The 16,775-nt window shown below is 48.3% G+C and overlaps 1 protein-coding gene across 1 annotated transcript; it reads right to left on the bottom strand.

The window, feature by feature from the left end:
* Window positions 1-1,268: 1,268 nt before the first annotated feature.
* Window positions 1,269-14,163, bottom strand: LOC137893326 (glutamine-dependent NAD(+) synthetase-like). The gene is made up of 21 exons (XM_068738785.1): window positions 14,074-14,163; window positions 13,198-13,258; window positions 12,349-12,465; window positions 11,023-11,076; window positions 10,836-10,925; window positions 9,737-9,788; window positions 9,546-9,634; window positions 9,326-9,443; window positions 9,063-9,194; window positions 7,845-7,916; window positions 6,348-6,472; window positions 6,231-6,279; window positions 6,048-6,150; window positions 5,203-5,371; window positions 4,971-5,106; window positions 4,219-4,325; window positions 3,842-3,973; window positions 2,683-2,752; window positions 2,203-2,331; window positions 1,638-1,814; window positions 1,269-1,466 (listed from the first exon to the last, which is right to left on the bottom strand). The coding sequence occupies exons 1-21, from the start codon at window positions 14,156-14,158 to the stop codon at window positions 1,431-1,433; spliced, it is 2,103 nt and encodes a 700-aa protein (XP_068594886.1). The 5' UTR covers window positions 14,159-14,163; the 3' UTR covers window positions 1,269-1,430.
* Window positions 14,164-16,775: the final 2,612 nt, after the last annotated feature.

Consider the following 16,775-nt stretch of genomic DNA (forward strand, 5'->3'; position numbering starts at 1 on the left):
TAGACCCAAAACACATCCTTGAAAAGGCGTGAAATACTCGGCCCTAAAGTATTTCCCCTCACGACAGAAGTTATGAATTATTGCATAAAGAGAAACTCAATATTCACAATAACATCTTAAGCGACTTAAAGCGCTGGCTCGCTGTCCACCCAGCAGGTCGTCGGTTTGAGTCTCAGTCCTTCCAGGCTGCACTGACGTGTCCTTGGGACGGGACAAATGCAGAGTAGTTCCACTCTGGGGGGGTTGATTAAGTACTAGAAGGACACGGGGGGGATGTTTGGTGAATCATGTCCCAGAGAAAAAAACCTTCATCTGTGACACACGCCATTCACACAAACAGTCTAAAGTAAACTGTAACCATGGAAACGGAAGACAAGCCTGGCTGTGAATACCACTCAAAGGAAATGTGTTCCTCTTGGACTCCCTGAAATCATCTAGTTCTAACGTGGCAGAAAGAAGATCCATGTCTGAAACCGATGTGATTAAAGAGCCAACTAATCACACACCGACACGCTTCTGGGGATCCAGGTACGCAGGCGCAGCACTTCTCCTCCTCCGTGATCCGGCCTGAGGCGGCGTGGGGGCCCGGTGGACACCTGTGTGGAGTGTTACGCTCTCCTCATGTCCTTGTGGGTTCCCTCTGGGTTCTCCGGTCTCATCCCAGCACCAGAAACAGTCGAGGATAGCTATCTACTCTAAATTGACCGGTTAGCCCAGGCATGGGCAAACCCAGGCCCGGGGGCCATATGCGGCCCGTTGGGCTATTTAATCTGGCCCGCCGAACTTGTCCAAATTATATCATTAAATTAAATTTTACTAGAATTAAACCTGATTCATTTGACCTTTTCCCTGTAATGCTACCTGTAAAAGGCCAAATCCTTTCATGTAATGGGTTTTGCATGTCATTTATATTAGCTCACACAAATACACAAATACACAATACACAAATACACAAATACTCCATCCATCTGTTCCTGGCCCGGCACCTCTGTCAAATTTTAGAACCCATTGTGGCCCGCGAGTCAAAGAGTTTGCCCACCCCTGGGTTAGCCTTTAAGTTCGACTGCAGAAATGAAATAGGCTTTCTGCGGTGTCTAAACCCTGGACTAAACCGAGACTTGACTAAACCCTGCTGCTTCCCTTTACCTCCAATGCGCCGTTTCAACAGCTGAAGCGTGTTGGACACACAGACGTCAGGCAGCTCAGCGACGTTTGCAGCATTTCAACACACGACAATGTCCGATTAATAGTCATTTAGAAACACGCTGAGCATTTCATGGTCTTTATTGGGGAAACTATGAATTCAAGCTTACTGGTCACGTTGAAATGTGAAATTGAAATGTCTCGTCTTTCTCATACACAGGACAGAACGGCATGAGCCCGTCGTGCCCGGCTCATTTGTTGTAATATCACTGCTGATGCTTGACTTCTTATTGATTTGGGCGGTTTGCTTCCAGTTGGGACACCTGTGGGACAGAAGAAAAGACACTCCTATAATAACAGAGCATTGGAACGCCCCCCGCTGACTCTTCGCTGTTACTGCGATATCACATTTATGCCCCTTTTAGACTCCATTGAGCGGTTTGAGTCTATTCCAGATGAGAATAGAGCGACGAGTTCAAATCTTATGTACTTGCCTGGCTGTCAATGCACCTGAACTGCCAGGTCCAGCGTGCGTTGTAGAGAAAAGGTCGGAGGTCAAAGCGGTTGTCGTCTGGACTGTAGCTCTCGGCGTGATAGGACGGCGTCACGACGGTCATCTTGTGGCGATTCGCCGAGTACATCCTGAAGAAGTGCTTCACCTTCTGGGCCACCTGAATGAAAATGGCCGACGGTCGTTAACAGGGACGACTCCGTCCACCGCCAGAGGAACGTTTTCAGTGCTAAACCGCTGCTTGATAAAAAAAAAGGGGGCTTCCACAGCATCAGCGAGGTCCACGCTGTGGGCACAGACAGCCGAGCCTTCAGGCCCACAGTATGTTCCAGTCTCTGTACGCCGCCCCAGATGTCAGCAAGGCAGGGAGCTCGTTGGCTGCAGCTCGTTCATGTGTTCCTCCCACTATTATTCGTGACTCGAGTTGAATCCCGCCACACTAGAACACTGGCAGGGTTAGGGTTACCCTTCACGTCTCGTAATCATCGCTAAACCAGTGAAAAGCTCTGAGAACAGGACCGCCCCACAGGGTGGAGGGTTCCACTCACCTCCGTGGGAGAGAACATGCCCCTCCACGTGTGGAGCAGTTTACAGAACATACTGAACGGGCCACACTTGGAGATCTTCCTCAGTCGTCCAATCACAGACAGCTCGGAGTAGGACATCCCCATGTCTTCCTGCGGAGGAAGGAGAGGTGGCGGTTAGCAAGAGATGGAGCCAAACAGGAAGTGAGACCCCAGAACAACTGGCCGTCCGCCGGCTAAGTGCTTCAGGGGTCGTGTGATCCACTGCTAGCCTGTACAGCAGGCGGGGTGAGGAGCGCTGAGCTCACCTGTCGGTTCAAGTGTCCCGTTACGACCTACGACTGCTCCGTCTAGTCCGCGAGACGTACTTGTGTCAGCGGAATCAATCAATCAACCTATCCCAGCTCACTACGGGCAAGAGACGGGGTACACCCCGGACGCGTCGCCAGCTCACCGCGGGGCTAATGGTTAACATTCCATCACTGCAGCGTTTCTACTTCCTACCTCGTCCGTCTGCGACACCTGTCCGTCCTTCAGTGGCTCCAGCTCGGCCGTGGGCGGGGCCACCAGGATGCTGCAGAAGAGAATAACAACTCTAATGTGAAGGAGTTCTTAGTCGACGGATGTGTCCGGTGGCGTGTCTGTCGGCGTGCCTGTCGGCGCGTCTCTTGGCGCGTCTGTCGGCGCATCTGTCGGCGCGTCTGTCGGCGCGTCTCTTGGCGCGTCTGTCGGCGCATCTGTCGGCGCGTCTGTCGGCGTGTCTGTTGGCGCGTCTGTTGGCGCGTCTGTCGGCGCGTCTCTTGGCGTGTCTGTTGGCGTGTCTCTTGACGCGTCTTTTGGCGTGTCTGTTGGCGTGTCTGACGCGTCTGTTGGCGTGTCTGACGCGTCTGTTGGCGTGTCTGACGCGTCTGTTGGCGTGTCTGTTGGCGTGTCTCTTGACGCGTCTTTTGGCGTGTCTGTTGGCGTGTCTGACGCGTCTGTTGGCGTGTCTGACGTGTCTGTTGGCGTGTCTGACGCGTCTGTTGGCGTGTCTGTTGGCGTGTCTGGCGCGTCTGTTGGCGTGTCTGTTGGCGCGTCTGTCGGCGCGTCTGTCGGCGCGTCTGTCGGCGCGTCTGTCGGCGTGTCTGTCGCCGCGTCTGTCGGCGCGTCTGTCGGCGCGTCTGTCGGCGCGTCTGTTAACGTGTCTGTCGGCGCGTCTGTCGGCGTGTCTGTTGGCTTGTCTGTTGGCGTGTCTGTTGGCGCGTCTGTCGGAGCGTCTGTCGGCGTGTCTGTCGCCGCGTCTGTCGGCGTGTCTGTCGGCGTGTCTGTTAACGTGTCTGTTGGCGCGTCTGTCGGCGTGTCTGTTGGCTTGTCTGTTGGCGTGTCTGTTGGCGCGTCTGTTGGCGTGTCTGTCGGCGCGTCTGTTGGCGTGTCTGTCGGCGTGTCTGTTGGCGTGTCTGTTGGCGTGTCTGTTGGCGCGTCTGTCGGCGTGTCTGTTGGCGTGTCTGTTGGCGCGTCTGTCGGCGTGTCTGTTGGCGCGTCTGTCGGCGCGTCTGTCGGCGTGTCTGTTGGCGTGTCTGTTGGCGCGTCTGTCGGCGCGTCTGTTGGCGCGTCTGTTGGCGCGTCTGTTGGCGTGTCTGTCGGCGTGTCTGTTGGCGTGTCTGTTGGCGTGAGCCAGACTTACGGCCTCAGAGATGTGAGCTGGAAGCGCTCCACACAGAACAGCAGGAAGCTCTTCAGGTCAGCCTTGCTGACGCCTCCGATCGGGTTGATGTCAGCGCTGGAGCAGTCGTATTTAGTGAAGTATCCTGTCAGGCTAAGCAGGAGAAGCGCTTTCTAGTCATTCTGCTCCCGTCGTAGAAACAATGAAAAGCCTAATTTGGTGACATCGTCGCCAAGTCCTTGTGCTAATGTCTTTATTTCGTGCGTTTTAATCTGCTGACGGAGTCACTGTCACTTTATTACTGAGGGAAACTCGTCTTCCTGGGGATCGTCTCCAAACACGGAATTTACTGAAGAAGACAGGAGAAATATCACAAACAGGAAACGGCTCTCTCATACCTCTCATCGACATTGGCCGATCCGAGCACCAGCAAGCGTCCTGGTTTACCCCGGGACCACAGACTCAACTGAGCAAACAGGTAGGCCAGGACCATCCTGACCCGGGCCTGGGAACACACACACGCGCACACACACACACACAGGGATGTGTGTAACACCTCCACGTTCACCACAACAGGTCCAAGCGGGAGAAATGCTGCCAGACGGCTTCAGCTAATTCAGACTCATTTTCACTCGCCTGCTTTTGAACAGAATATTAAACATGGCTGCTCATTGATACGCTGGAGGCTGAACGTGAGTGTCAATAATAAAGATCAGTGTGCTGAATCACACCTCACCTCACCGACTCGAGATTATTTATGGATCATTGCTGCAGATAAAGATAACTGTGATTTACTGTCCTTAAATGGCTCGTTATAAAATGAAAATAATCGACTTTTATCAGCAAAGATCAATAATGATAAACGAGCAGTTCGTGCTTCTTATATCTAAGAGACAGAAAATGCATTCAATCCGTTTCATCCGTCCAAAGAACCAAGGCAATCTTTCACAAACCTAAACCCAATTTATCAGTATGCAGACTAATAAACAGTAAAGCATCCAGAACCTCTCAGGTGAGTCACAGGTGCCAGGCACAGAACCGAGGAGAGTTAATAAAGCAACAGGATTCAAACTCGTCACCGATGAGGAATCCGTGCCCACGGGGTCCAGTTCAGTGAAAGGAAAGCAGATCAATCCATGACGCGTCTGACCTGCACATTCTGCAGAGCCACGTTTTCTCTTTGGCTTCCTCCATTAATGCGAAACTGAGGCAGACGTCCCGTAACCACGGAGAAGACTCCCAGAATGCCTTTCACCGCCATGTCAATGTTGATGTTTATGTGTGTGCTGCCCACACCAGAGACAAACGACAAAGAAGGAAAACTGTAGGACATCTCCAATCACTGATCAAACACGTCACCATGGCAGCCGAACCCGTCCCACCTGCCGATCTGGCCGGCGAGTTCTTCGGCTCTCCTGCACGAGTCCGCGGAGGAGTTCTCGCTGGGCATGTAGCAGGTGGTGAAGACGCGGCCACACAGCTCCTTTGGGTTCTGAGGCTGGTAGGAGCCGTCCTCGACAACTCGACGCACATCCTCCAGGACTTGTCTGTCTGAAAGGTGAAGACAGAGAGATGAACAAAGGAGGAGGAGGAGGAGAGGAAAAGAAAAGCACAAGTTTCTGCTTTGAATTTCAGACACAGAAAAAGTGAGGAAGACGGTGTCCATCCGTTCATCTTCGCAAAGACACAATGTTAGAGTGAGCAGCTTCCAACAGAAAGTATGTTATTCACCTCATGAAAAGGTGAGAGTACTGCAGTAATACTGCACTCGGGCCTGCTCCGCCCCAGATGACAAATGTTTCATCTTTGAGTTATCGGAGAGCTGCTCACTAGAGTTTGGCGTGGAAATGAATCCAAGTCTAGTTCCAGCAGTGAATTAATGTGCAGCACAAACCGGGGCAGGACAGACTACAAACACACGACCTGTGATGCTGGGAATGTTACCAGGAACAGATGATTACATTTTGGTTACGATCCAGGTTGAAATATTTGTTAACATTGTAATCAATGGAGCTTCAAAACGTGATTATTGACCGTGACACAGTCATGTAGGGTGGGGGGGGGGGGGCTCCATCTCAACATCCAGACCACTGCCACCTACTGCATGCAAGTTGCCCGGGTCACACCTGCCCAGCATGGCACCTCACCCCACTATTTGAGGAATACGTGTCAAAGACCACCTGGAGAAGTTGTGTGTTTATGGAAACCCCCGAGCGCACCTACTTACTGCCTTCCTCTACTGCCTGGCAGAGCAGCACACACATAGAGTGGACAATACAGGCGGTGGAGGAGCTGTCGACGCCTCCACTCAGAGGCAACAGAAACCCAGCCTGGGACACCAATGAAAGCGTTAAAGTCAGCTCCCGGGCTCAGAACACAATTACTGGTCTAAGGAAGGCAACGTGTTTACCTGGCCACTCCTCCTCAGGTAGTCCCACAGCCAGCAGGCCGGCCCTAAACTGGACAACGTCTCTACCGTCAGCTGCTGCTCATCTAAAGAAGCACAGGATGGATATTTGGGCTTTACCTGATCTCTTCCTCCGGGACATGAAAGCGCCATTTGATTGGCTGGTGGGTCGGGAGGTAGGCGTCATCACCACTGGATAAACGGAAGTCAACTTTGACCCTGTGGCATGGCACGGGTTCACCTTCCTACGACAGAGGAGTCGTTAGTGAGGGGAGTCCCCCTCTAATGCCGTCCCTGAACTCAGACGCTGGGAGGACACTGCAGGGACAACGTTCATACGCAGTAAACCCCCCCCCCCCATATCTGGGAGGGATCGGTTCGGCGCCCTCCCGGGTAAGTGACACACCCAGTTACCCCACACAAGATGCCCCATTATGGCTTTCAATGCTCTTATTTCATGATAAGATTGTATAATATCTTTTATAAAAATGTAAAATAGTAGTTGGCACTAGAAAGTGAAGGGTTCTACTGTTGGGATGTATTTTGGGATTCTTTATCGGTAAAATTGGTTGAGACTATTGAGTCAAGATGTGGAACAGTAAAAGGGAAATTAAAGATTTGCTCATTTTATAAAACATTTTCTGAAATTAAGCACTTTATTTGAACATGCACAATTTTCACATTGCATTTATTTTCTCTTATTTTGAAATGCAGCCCAACTTTTATTGAGTTAATGAGAGAACATTATTCATATCTGCAGTCATACATATATATGTTCAGTTTTATGTTACTTGACAATACATCTTGTCAAAATGTTTTTGTATTGTACTGAAATCTTTTGATTTAAAAGTCAAGTATTGATTATATGCAGATACAATGAAGCTACTTAAATATATATATCACACTAAAGGGTTAGACAAAGACATTTTCTCTAGCTGGACCTCTCTAAATTTTCTTTGAATACCCCTGGCCTAAAGGCGAAGCCGGTCCCATCCAGCATCAAGCTAGATAGTCTAGTGAAAAGCGGTGTGCTGGAACCTGTAGGCACAAGCGAATGGGCTACACCTATTGTTCCAGTAATGGAAACAATGGAACGACACTCAAGGCGTCAAGTGGAAACCCACAACGGTCGTCACAGAAACGGGTCCAGTGTCGGACACTGTGGAAACCAGAGATCTGTAAATACCGATCACGTGACTCAGATCTCGAGAGATTTCTCTCCGGCCGTTTTCTGTAATCACTCAGCAGGGCATCGATCGGGACGGTTGAGGTTCAGGACCTGGTCCACTCCACGGGCATTCTAACCAGTAGACTGCGACTCCGAGCGTCTGAGATCAAACGCATTTTTACCTCTATTGGCTTTCAGTCCGGTAAAAAGCAGCTCGTATTACCTTTTAGCAGAGTAAAAGCAACGGCAAACCCAAAACACAGCGTGAACAGAACACCTGCACCTGGCAGACATCTATTAGGTATGCCCTCCACCTGGTGCAGCAGGTTTCACGCCTTTAGCAGAAGCCCTGGAGCTGCAACACAACTCGGACGCCAGTCTGTTTGAGGAGTTCTCCAAGCCGAAGGAAATAAGCCGACAATAAGTCTGAAAGTTCTGAAATCTCTTACCATGTATGGCTGGCACGTTTCTCCTCGGTAGCTACGGACATCCTCAAGATCAAGAGTAGCCGTAATCACCTCCTGTCTCACACACACACACACACACACACGCCATGCTGTGTGGTCTTCATGCACTGATGTAATACTTGTACTACCTTAAACAACAGAACAACCCCCCCCCCCCCCCACCACCACCAGTGCATCAGTTCTCTAACTCCTTTCCACTTTCAGTTTCATGTAAAGCTCTGGGCCTGTGTTTATTTACACATAATGATATTACATGTATATAAACACAGTTCATACGTCTCTCATTGCACCTGCTGAGCTTTCCTTTTGCAACAGGCAGTGACACATGATGCGTTTGAATGAGCTGCCCTGCCTGACTTTGTAATAAACTACAGTAGTCCCTCGATATAATGCGGTTCATCTTCCGCGACTTCGCGGAGTTTTAATGCAATTTTTCAGATTTTCTTTTTGCACTTGAACGCGCCTTGAAGCCGCGCAAGGACGAAGGCGCGGTCGGAGGAACTGTGAAATACGTGCGAGTTGCTATTAATAACTTCTTATGTGTTCAACCTCGTAGGTTGATCATTAAAATTAAATTAGTTATTTCTAAAAGCTATCATGTTTATTTGTTAAGCGTTTGTTTAATAGCGCTCTTATTCTCTGTGTAAAAAGAGGCTTTTATTTTGTAGGAGCAATAACGTCACATCCCTTTTGAGTATCGTTTCTTCCTGTTGATACATGTAGCCGCTGCCGTTCCGCTGTGCTAAGCTATCCAATAAAGCAGCATGAGAGGCTAAAGACAGCACGAGTAGAATATTTGTTCTTCTGCACTCCAAGCTGCTCTTTCCTGGACCTGCACGCCTTAACATTATTAACAGGAAAACGTTTACTGTACGTACTATATATTTTTATTCCTCAAACAAATGTTTAGTTCTGAAAAGGTTTTGATCTTTGGTTTCATTCTATAATGCTGAAACAATCTATTTAGATTAATGTCTGACTGTTAAACGTGTATAAAGTGTGTGGTGAGGGGTTTTACAGCCTTAAAACATTTATGTACATGTATAATAATTGTAAAAAATTAAAGATTACTACATTGCGGATTTCACTTATTGCGGGTTGTTTTTAGAACGTAACCCCCGCGGAAAATGAGGGACTACTGTAATGTACATCACCACATTGTGTTGAATCAGGCCAGGTGGTTCTTGTGTCCCAACATACCACATCATCAAGGGAGAACTGCGCTCCTTGTGCCACGATGTCTCCGTTGATGGCCACCAAGGCGCAGCCGTCGTAGTAGACACGGTCGCCATCACAGCCCCTCTGGTTGGAATACAGGTAAATACCTCCGACCTGGAACACAACCAACACATGGACGCGTGGGGCTGACTTTATAACTCACTAGCCTTTTTAAATACCTATAAAAAGAATAAAAGGTTAACATCTATCACCCTTATTTTCATGGACTCCAGGGCAAAGCATACCTTTGTGGTCGCCGCCTTCACCAGGTTGACTCTTAAATCAGCTTTGCGGAGCTCGTGGTGGCTAGCGGACGAATTGGTGAAGATTTCAACCCCATCCATGCCCATCTGAACATGAGGGCTGAGGAAAGGAGGACGCATTCAGAGACATCAGGTGGGGGGGGGGGTTGTGTCATATGGCAGAGAGAGAACTACAACTCCCATATACTCGTTAATGCTCAACCTTCTGGGGCTCCAGAGCTCTGCGCAGATCTCGGAGCCGATGCTTGCGTCCCTCGTGGAGAGCACACAGTCACCGAACGGAACGCTATCCTGATGAGCAGGTAGAACAGCGGGAGTGGAAACACCGGCGACTGTGTTTATGGTCTGGGTGCTCACGGAAGCTAAACACGGGTGGTGAGAGGGGTTCTTTACCTGTCCCGTTACCTCCTGGATCATCGTGGGCAGGAAATACTCCTCCACCTGCCTGGAACAGACAAACAAAAAGAATACACGCATGAAGATCCATGTCCGTCAAACAGAAAAGTGAAATCCCTTTGGCAGGTGGACTGCCGTGTTCCTTCAGTGAACTAGGGGTCCTTAAACACACCTGCTAGGCATCGTGCTGAACATCCCTCACACTCTGCTTAAAATAACTGGAGCTTCCAAAGCATAACACCTTAAGCTGAATTGACAAAATAGTCAAAAAAAAGTGTTACTTTCTCGATCAATCAACTATTTCTCAGCGTCGTAAATGTTTCCTGGTGAAGGTCTATTCAGGGATACTGGAGAGGAGGGTCCGCCGGATTCAGGAGGAGCAATGTGGTTTTCGTCCTGGCCGTGGAACTGTGGGCCAGCTCTACACCCCCGGCAGGGTCCTGGAGGGTGCGTGGGAGTTTGTCCAACCAGTCCACGCGTGTTTTGTGGACTTGGAGAAGGCATTCGACCGTGATTGATCGAGAAAGTAACACTTTAGTGACTATTTTGTCAATTCATCTTAAAGCGTTATGCTTTGGAAGCTACACGGGGAGGACCCAGGACACGCTGGGGAGACTATGTCTCTCGGCTGGCCTGGGAACGCCTCGGGACCCCCCCCCCCGGAAGAGCTGGAAGAAGTAGCCGGGGAGAGGGAAGGCTGGGCTTCCCTGCTCAGACTGCCGCCCCCCCACCCGACCCGACCCGACCCCGGATAAGCGGTTTGAAGATGGATGACTATCCCACTGTTCACCTGCGCAGGTGATTGGTGGGAGTGGTCATGACCGCCACATCATTGCTTTGGGATTTCACTGAGATATAATCATTTCGAATTGTTTACGTCTGTTGAGTATTAAAACTTTGACAACAGACAAATTGCTGAGAAGAAACTATCGTTTTATAAGTGCAAGCTTAAATATTTAAGTCCTCTAACTTCATAGTTATCCGAAACTATTCTTGTAAATGATCATCCATCGCAGGTAAACCGTCTTCACGGAAGTCCAAGCTGGAGATAAACAGCATTCCTGGTTTTTCTTTACGGAGGACCTGAATCACAAACCTTAACTTGGTCCAAGCCGAGAACCAACGCTTCTCCCGGTAGTTCCCGTTGTTGGCCATCATCATCTTAGGTCTGATCAGAAGTATCTTCCTACAGGATGGAACAAAGCGTGTCAAAATAAATCTGGACTGAAGCAGGCCACGCCGAGAGCAAGCAACACGTCACCGTTCACACAGGCCTGACGTACCTGTTGAGGAACAGAACCCGACAGTTGTAGCGCACGTTGTGATGCATGACTGGCCTGAAGGGAACAGAATCCAAAACGCTCAATCAAAAGGCGAATTTTAAAAGGTAATCACAAAAAGTCAGGTTGTTGAAAATGGTTTACTATTGTGAGCGACCCGCTCAACTCGTCAGAGTGGTTGGACGTGTAATTCAATGCAACATGGTCTTCCGTCATGGGGGAGGGGGGGGAGGGGGGGGGGGCATCTATCATTGTTGTGCTTTGGCTAGGGACGTCCCGATCAAGGTTTCTTTGCCCCGGAGTCCGAGTCATTTGATTTTAAACCGATACCGAGTCCCGATCCGATACTTCTATAATACATTTTTAAAAAATGACGACGAGTGAAAAACGGATCCAGGATGTCCCTTATTTTTTTATTTTATTCATCTAATTTCAGCATTTAACTCTTAAACGGAGCACTTCTGTGGCGTAGCTCGAACATTCAAGTAATAAATAAGACTTATCCACTTTGGACCCGTGCAAAGTGGAACCCCCCCCCCCCCCCCAATGAGCTGTACAGTGTTCAATAACAGCAACGTCTCGCCATGTCTCGATCCAAGCATGAAATAGAACCTAATCAAATGAGCCGTGTTCCGCAGTTTCAATATTTTTAACGTTTTAATGCAACGGAACTTATCCCGTTATGTGAAATTTATCATGCAAAAATGTGAATCTGTGCACGTGAATAACGTGACACTGATCTCTCTTATTTGTGGGTGTGGCAGCAACACGCCGCTGTAGATCATTAATGAGGAACATATTGCTGACCTCATCTGCAGTGGCCCCCAGCAGCAGAAACCTGCCTTCTCTGACCTTTACCCATGATGCATAGCAACATACGGATCTCCGACACGTTGACGACTGGACTGGTTAAAGGTCTTCTCCCTATCAGAACCCTATCTCGTTCACTCTGATAAGTGATCAATTGTGAGCTCCAGCAGAGCAGTCTAAACGTATTTCCGGACTCTTCTGGTCACTTCTCTCCGTCCTGTCAAATGCGTGAAATGATTTAGCAATGCTGCTGAAACGCGTCCCGACGCGGTCTGCAGTGACACGACCGCTTTAAGCGAGAGGAAGTCTTCAGATGAGATAAGTCTCTGAGCAACAGACAGTTGTTTTTTGAAAAGGTTCACGCTTTACTGCTTTATGCAGAAACGCAGCTGGAGGTGCAGCCAACAAACAAGGTCCTTCTGAAAGATACCAACACGGAATCGCAGTTAAAACATGACAGGCACAGCACTTCCTGTTTGTTGTTATCAACGTTTGATTCCAGGCCGGACGTATACCCACATTCCCACATCACAGACGATGTCCTGGGTGACGGGAGATTCGAGGAGATTCCTCAGCACCTGGAAGCTGTGCAGCAGCGTGTCCGACTCGTAGAAGTGGTCTGCACAGCCGTAGCCACTGTAAAAAGAGGAATGCAGCTCAACCTCCAGACCAGGGGGGGGCGACCTTTTCACGACGCGAGACACTTTACAACATACCAGAGGGCCGACGCTTCCTTCCTTCCTAAAATCATTAGTAAAGGATCTGCGCTTAGTTTTCTCTGCAGTATTTAAACGTGTTTACGGAACTACTAAGTGTTATGTAATAGTACACATCTATAAATCAGTGTTGTGTAGGACACACACGTCATGTCCTCCCTCACTACGTCCACGTCGTCTCCTGGGTCGTCCTGTTCCCTGGCAGTTCCATCCTCAGCATCCTTCTACCGATATAGTCCCTGTCTCTCGTCTGGACATGTCCAAACCATCAAAGTCTGGTCTCTCTGACCTTGTCTCCCAAACGTCTAACCTTCACTGTCCCTCTTATTGTCTCATTTCTAATCATGGCTGTCCTCACCACTGTCTGTAAGCCGTCCATCATGGCTGTCCTCACCACTGTCTCTAAGCCGTCCATCATGTCTGTCCTCACCACGTCTTGTAGACCTTTCGTGAACATGAACTATAGATCGTTTAAAATGAAACATTTTGAGTCTCTCAGGTAAAGAAGGGGAGGAGTTCGCCCCTCAGTGAACGACTACGTTACGAAGTAGAGCATAAAGGTGAGAATAATGTTTCCACAGAATTTGGGCTAAAGTAAATCATACTATGACAATGTCAGATCTGGAAGCGCCGTGAACTCTTGAATTCTCACCATATCTCCAGCTCGGGGCCCAGTCTGTACTTGGCCCCCCTGTCCTTGGCGATCTCGATGCCTGCAGAGGAACACGGGCAGAGAAAAGACAGCGTTGTCATCTGATGATCAAAGTGATTGCCTAGTTGCTAGTTGCCGGTTCGATTCCGGGCTCAGGCACATGTGTGCACTGAGGACACTTCACCCACATTGCCTGGGCGCATGCGCACGCGGCGACCAGCAGCAGACTACAGTTAGAAAGTGGAACTGCTGTAAACCAAATTGCCCTCTGAGGGACAAATCAATAAAAAGTATTTAGTATTTAGATGTACATTAACCTGCCTCAAAATAAACCCTAACAAAACCGAGCTTCTGCCAATAAGCCAGAGCATCACGGAGCACGTCGGTCCCGATGCTCCCGATGTCAGACTGTACTCCAGGAATGCTGGTGTTCCCTTTGATCCTTGTGAAACTTCACTGAAACCGCATGTTCAAATACCGATTGATCATCTTCTGTTTTTAATCTGTCGTGTAGAAAGTGATTATTTTGTTGCCGTGGGCCTCTCCGAGGAGAGATAGTAGCATATGTTTAAATAAATGTACATCCAGAGCAGGTCAGCCACGGGGTCGCGCCCCGTGCTGGGCCATGTCTCTCACTTACAGATACATATACACACATATATAAATATATATATATATATGCGTGTATATGTATATATGTCTCTCACTTACATATACATATATATATATATATACATATGCATATACACATATATATATATACATATATTTATATGTGTATATATGTCTCTCACTTACATATACATATACACATATATATATATGTGTATATATATATATATATATGTGTATATAGTTTCCACTAGCATTACTTACTCTTTAGTATTCTCTCCATATTAGCGTCAAAGTCCAACGCCCACTGATTCAGCGAGCACGTCGCCAGAGTTACCTTCCGTCCCATCGTCGCGGTCGTTTACAGCACTTTGGTTAAGTTTAAATATCTAAATCGATACGGTGGCGACGTTTATCCGTCTCCTCTAACGCGGGCTGTGACTCAACCGAGCCACAACTCCAGTTTCCTTCTGTTCTTCTTCTGCTCCCGTCATGTCGGGCGTTCAGACGCCGCGGAACGCACTACTGCCCCCCAAAGGACAATGGACGAATAACGTCTAAACAACTCACGATGATGATGATGAATATATTTATTAGATAGAATGTTAGAGTGATGATGATGATGAATATATTTATGAGATAGAATGTTAGAGTACGAGTACAGTCACACAGTAGCATGTATTACAGTACAAGTACACTCAAACATCCTGTCTAAGAGGAGCTTTTCTAAAAAGCCCTTGCGGTCTTGTTTCCGTTGAAAGTCCTTAGTACATAAATCACTAACAAAACAAATTTAACAATACAAATAAAAATAAAACCAATATTACATTGCTCAATTGATGCAAAATAACAATAGAAAATAAAAATAATTTTACATCACAGATGCAAACTAACAATAAATTTAAAATAAATTACCCCACAGATGCAAAATGGCAATGAATGACAATAAATTACAAAGACACTTAATATGTACAACGTAGGTGGACAAAAAAGGGGGTGGGGGGGGGGGGGTTGATCCGGAGAGAGTCGTGATGACTATCTCCATTTCTGTCCCCCTAAAAGGTGTATTTTTAGGGCCGCACCACATTGCAATACAAAGTATACAGAATATAGTCAATCAATCAATACACTGTTGGTGCAATTATACACATATTTCATACGCCTCAAGTTAATTTAATTTCAGACCATCTTAGTTCATAAAAATTGTTTCAGTATTGATTTAAATATTTACATTTTGTCTTCCCTAATCATTATTTCTGGTAGCATGTTCCATGCATGCATTGCTCACGTTTTCTTAATACTATCAGATCTTACTTTTGGTAAAAGAAATGTTCTCGCCATAGCGTGTCTTGTGTAATAATTGCGTTTATCAATACCAAAAAGAAGATTTTGATAAAGGACTTCTGGCCACTTTATGTTATAATATTTTTCAGGAAGGTCAATGTAGAATATAACAATCTGTCTTGTACCGATAACCACTGTAATTTACTCAGCATGACACTGGTTCTTGTTCTCTAATCCCAGCTGCTGGACTCTGGACGGTCTGTAACCTCCTTAACGCTCCGGACGCAGCACTTGACCTGGGCAATAGTCTAGCAATAGCCTCGACCTCCTCCTCCGATGGAACTCTCAGTTCGATAAGGTGCACCGCTCTTGCTTGCGTGGACCACACGAGAATGTCAGGGCAGAGAGATGGGATTGCAATCTCATTGGGGAACCGGAGCCGAGCGTTGAGGCCCACCCTCATGACCCACTCATGACCGGGTGAGAAAGGTCTCTGCTGACCCGACGTATCTCTGCTGGTGGCACCTGGTCGTGATGCCATCTGCAGCGCTGCTGAGCTAGAGCGGCCTTACAGCCAGACAGAATGTGTCGCAGGCGTGCATTTGGAGTACTGCACTGCAAAGTGGACAGAATTCCTCACTTCCGAACCACCGATGTGCGGACGGGGAATCTTCCACGGGTCGGACCAACTGATGTTCTGGTTGACAACTCCCTCTCAGGTTGTCCATCTTCCTCCTCTCTTTGCAGGGAGCCTTGGACCAGAACCGTGGCACTTCTCCTCACCCTAGTCCCGCAGTCTACAAGCAGCATGGTGAACCTGAGTGTGAGCACCCACTTACGACCCGTGGGAACCTTAGGGGTTGGCGTTCCTTGCTGACTGATCGGTGGACTCTCATAGCTCGGGAACCATCTTCGACTTCTCTTGCACGGAGCCCATGCTGATAGACCGCAGTGGCCTGACTCAGAGAGGCGCCGCGACGGCCCTAACCACTTTTTGATGAATTAATTGGCGTTTCCATCCATCGTCCTTGCGGTGGATGAGGGAATCTCACTTATTTTTATTATTCGCTCCTCTGTAGAGTCTGAACTGGTGGCACCAGGTCTTGTCCTACCCAGGGAGCTGTTTCATACATTAAAAAAAAGACAATTCCTCACGGCTCAGCGTGTCCATATTGTATCCCAGATTGGTGGTTGAGCCCCTTCAGCGGGTCACATGACCTATCTGAGAGATCAAACAAACAACGTGTGGGGTCGGTATGTTCTCCCCTTATCCGCGTGGGTTTTCTCTGGGGTTCTCCGTTTTTCACACACCTCCAAAAACACGCAATTTCTGTGAATCAACGACTTCAAAATTGTCCATAGTGTATGAGTGTGTGCGTGAGTGGTTGTCTGAGTGCGCCCCCACAATGCACTGGCTGTCAGGTCACAGACGGGGAGAACCCAAAAGCACGACGGGAGAAGGGGATCCAGAAACGTAACTTTAATGTTCCAGCAGACAAATCAGAAGTGGGCAGGCAGTAGACGAGTTCCAGGAGACAGGGAGAGTTCACGCACCAGGTAATCAGATCAATCGGGCAGACAAACCCGAACAGCTGCAGGCAAACAGGCGGAATCCAGAAAACGAGCAGGGCAGGAACACAAGAACCAGAATCAGGGTTAGAGCTGGAGAGTAGGAACAGGTC

Source organism: Brachionichthys hirsutus, chromosome 1, assembly GCF_040956055.1.
Source record: "Brachionichthys hirsutus isolate HB-005 chromosome 1, CSIRO-AGI_Bhir_v1, whole genome shotgun sequence".
NCBI lineage: Eukaryota > Metazoa > Chordata > Actinopteri > Lophiiformes > Brachionichthyidae > Brachionichthys > Brachionichthys hirsutus.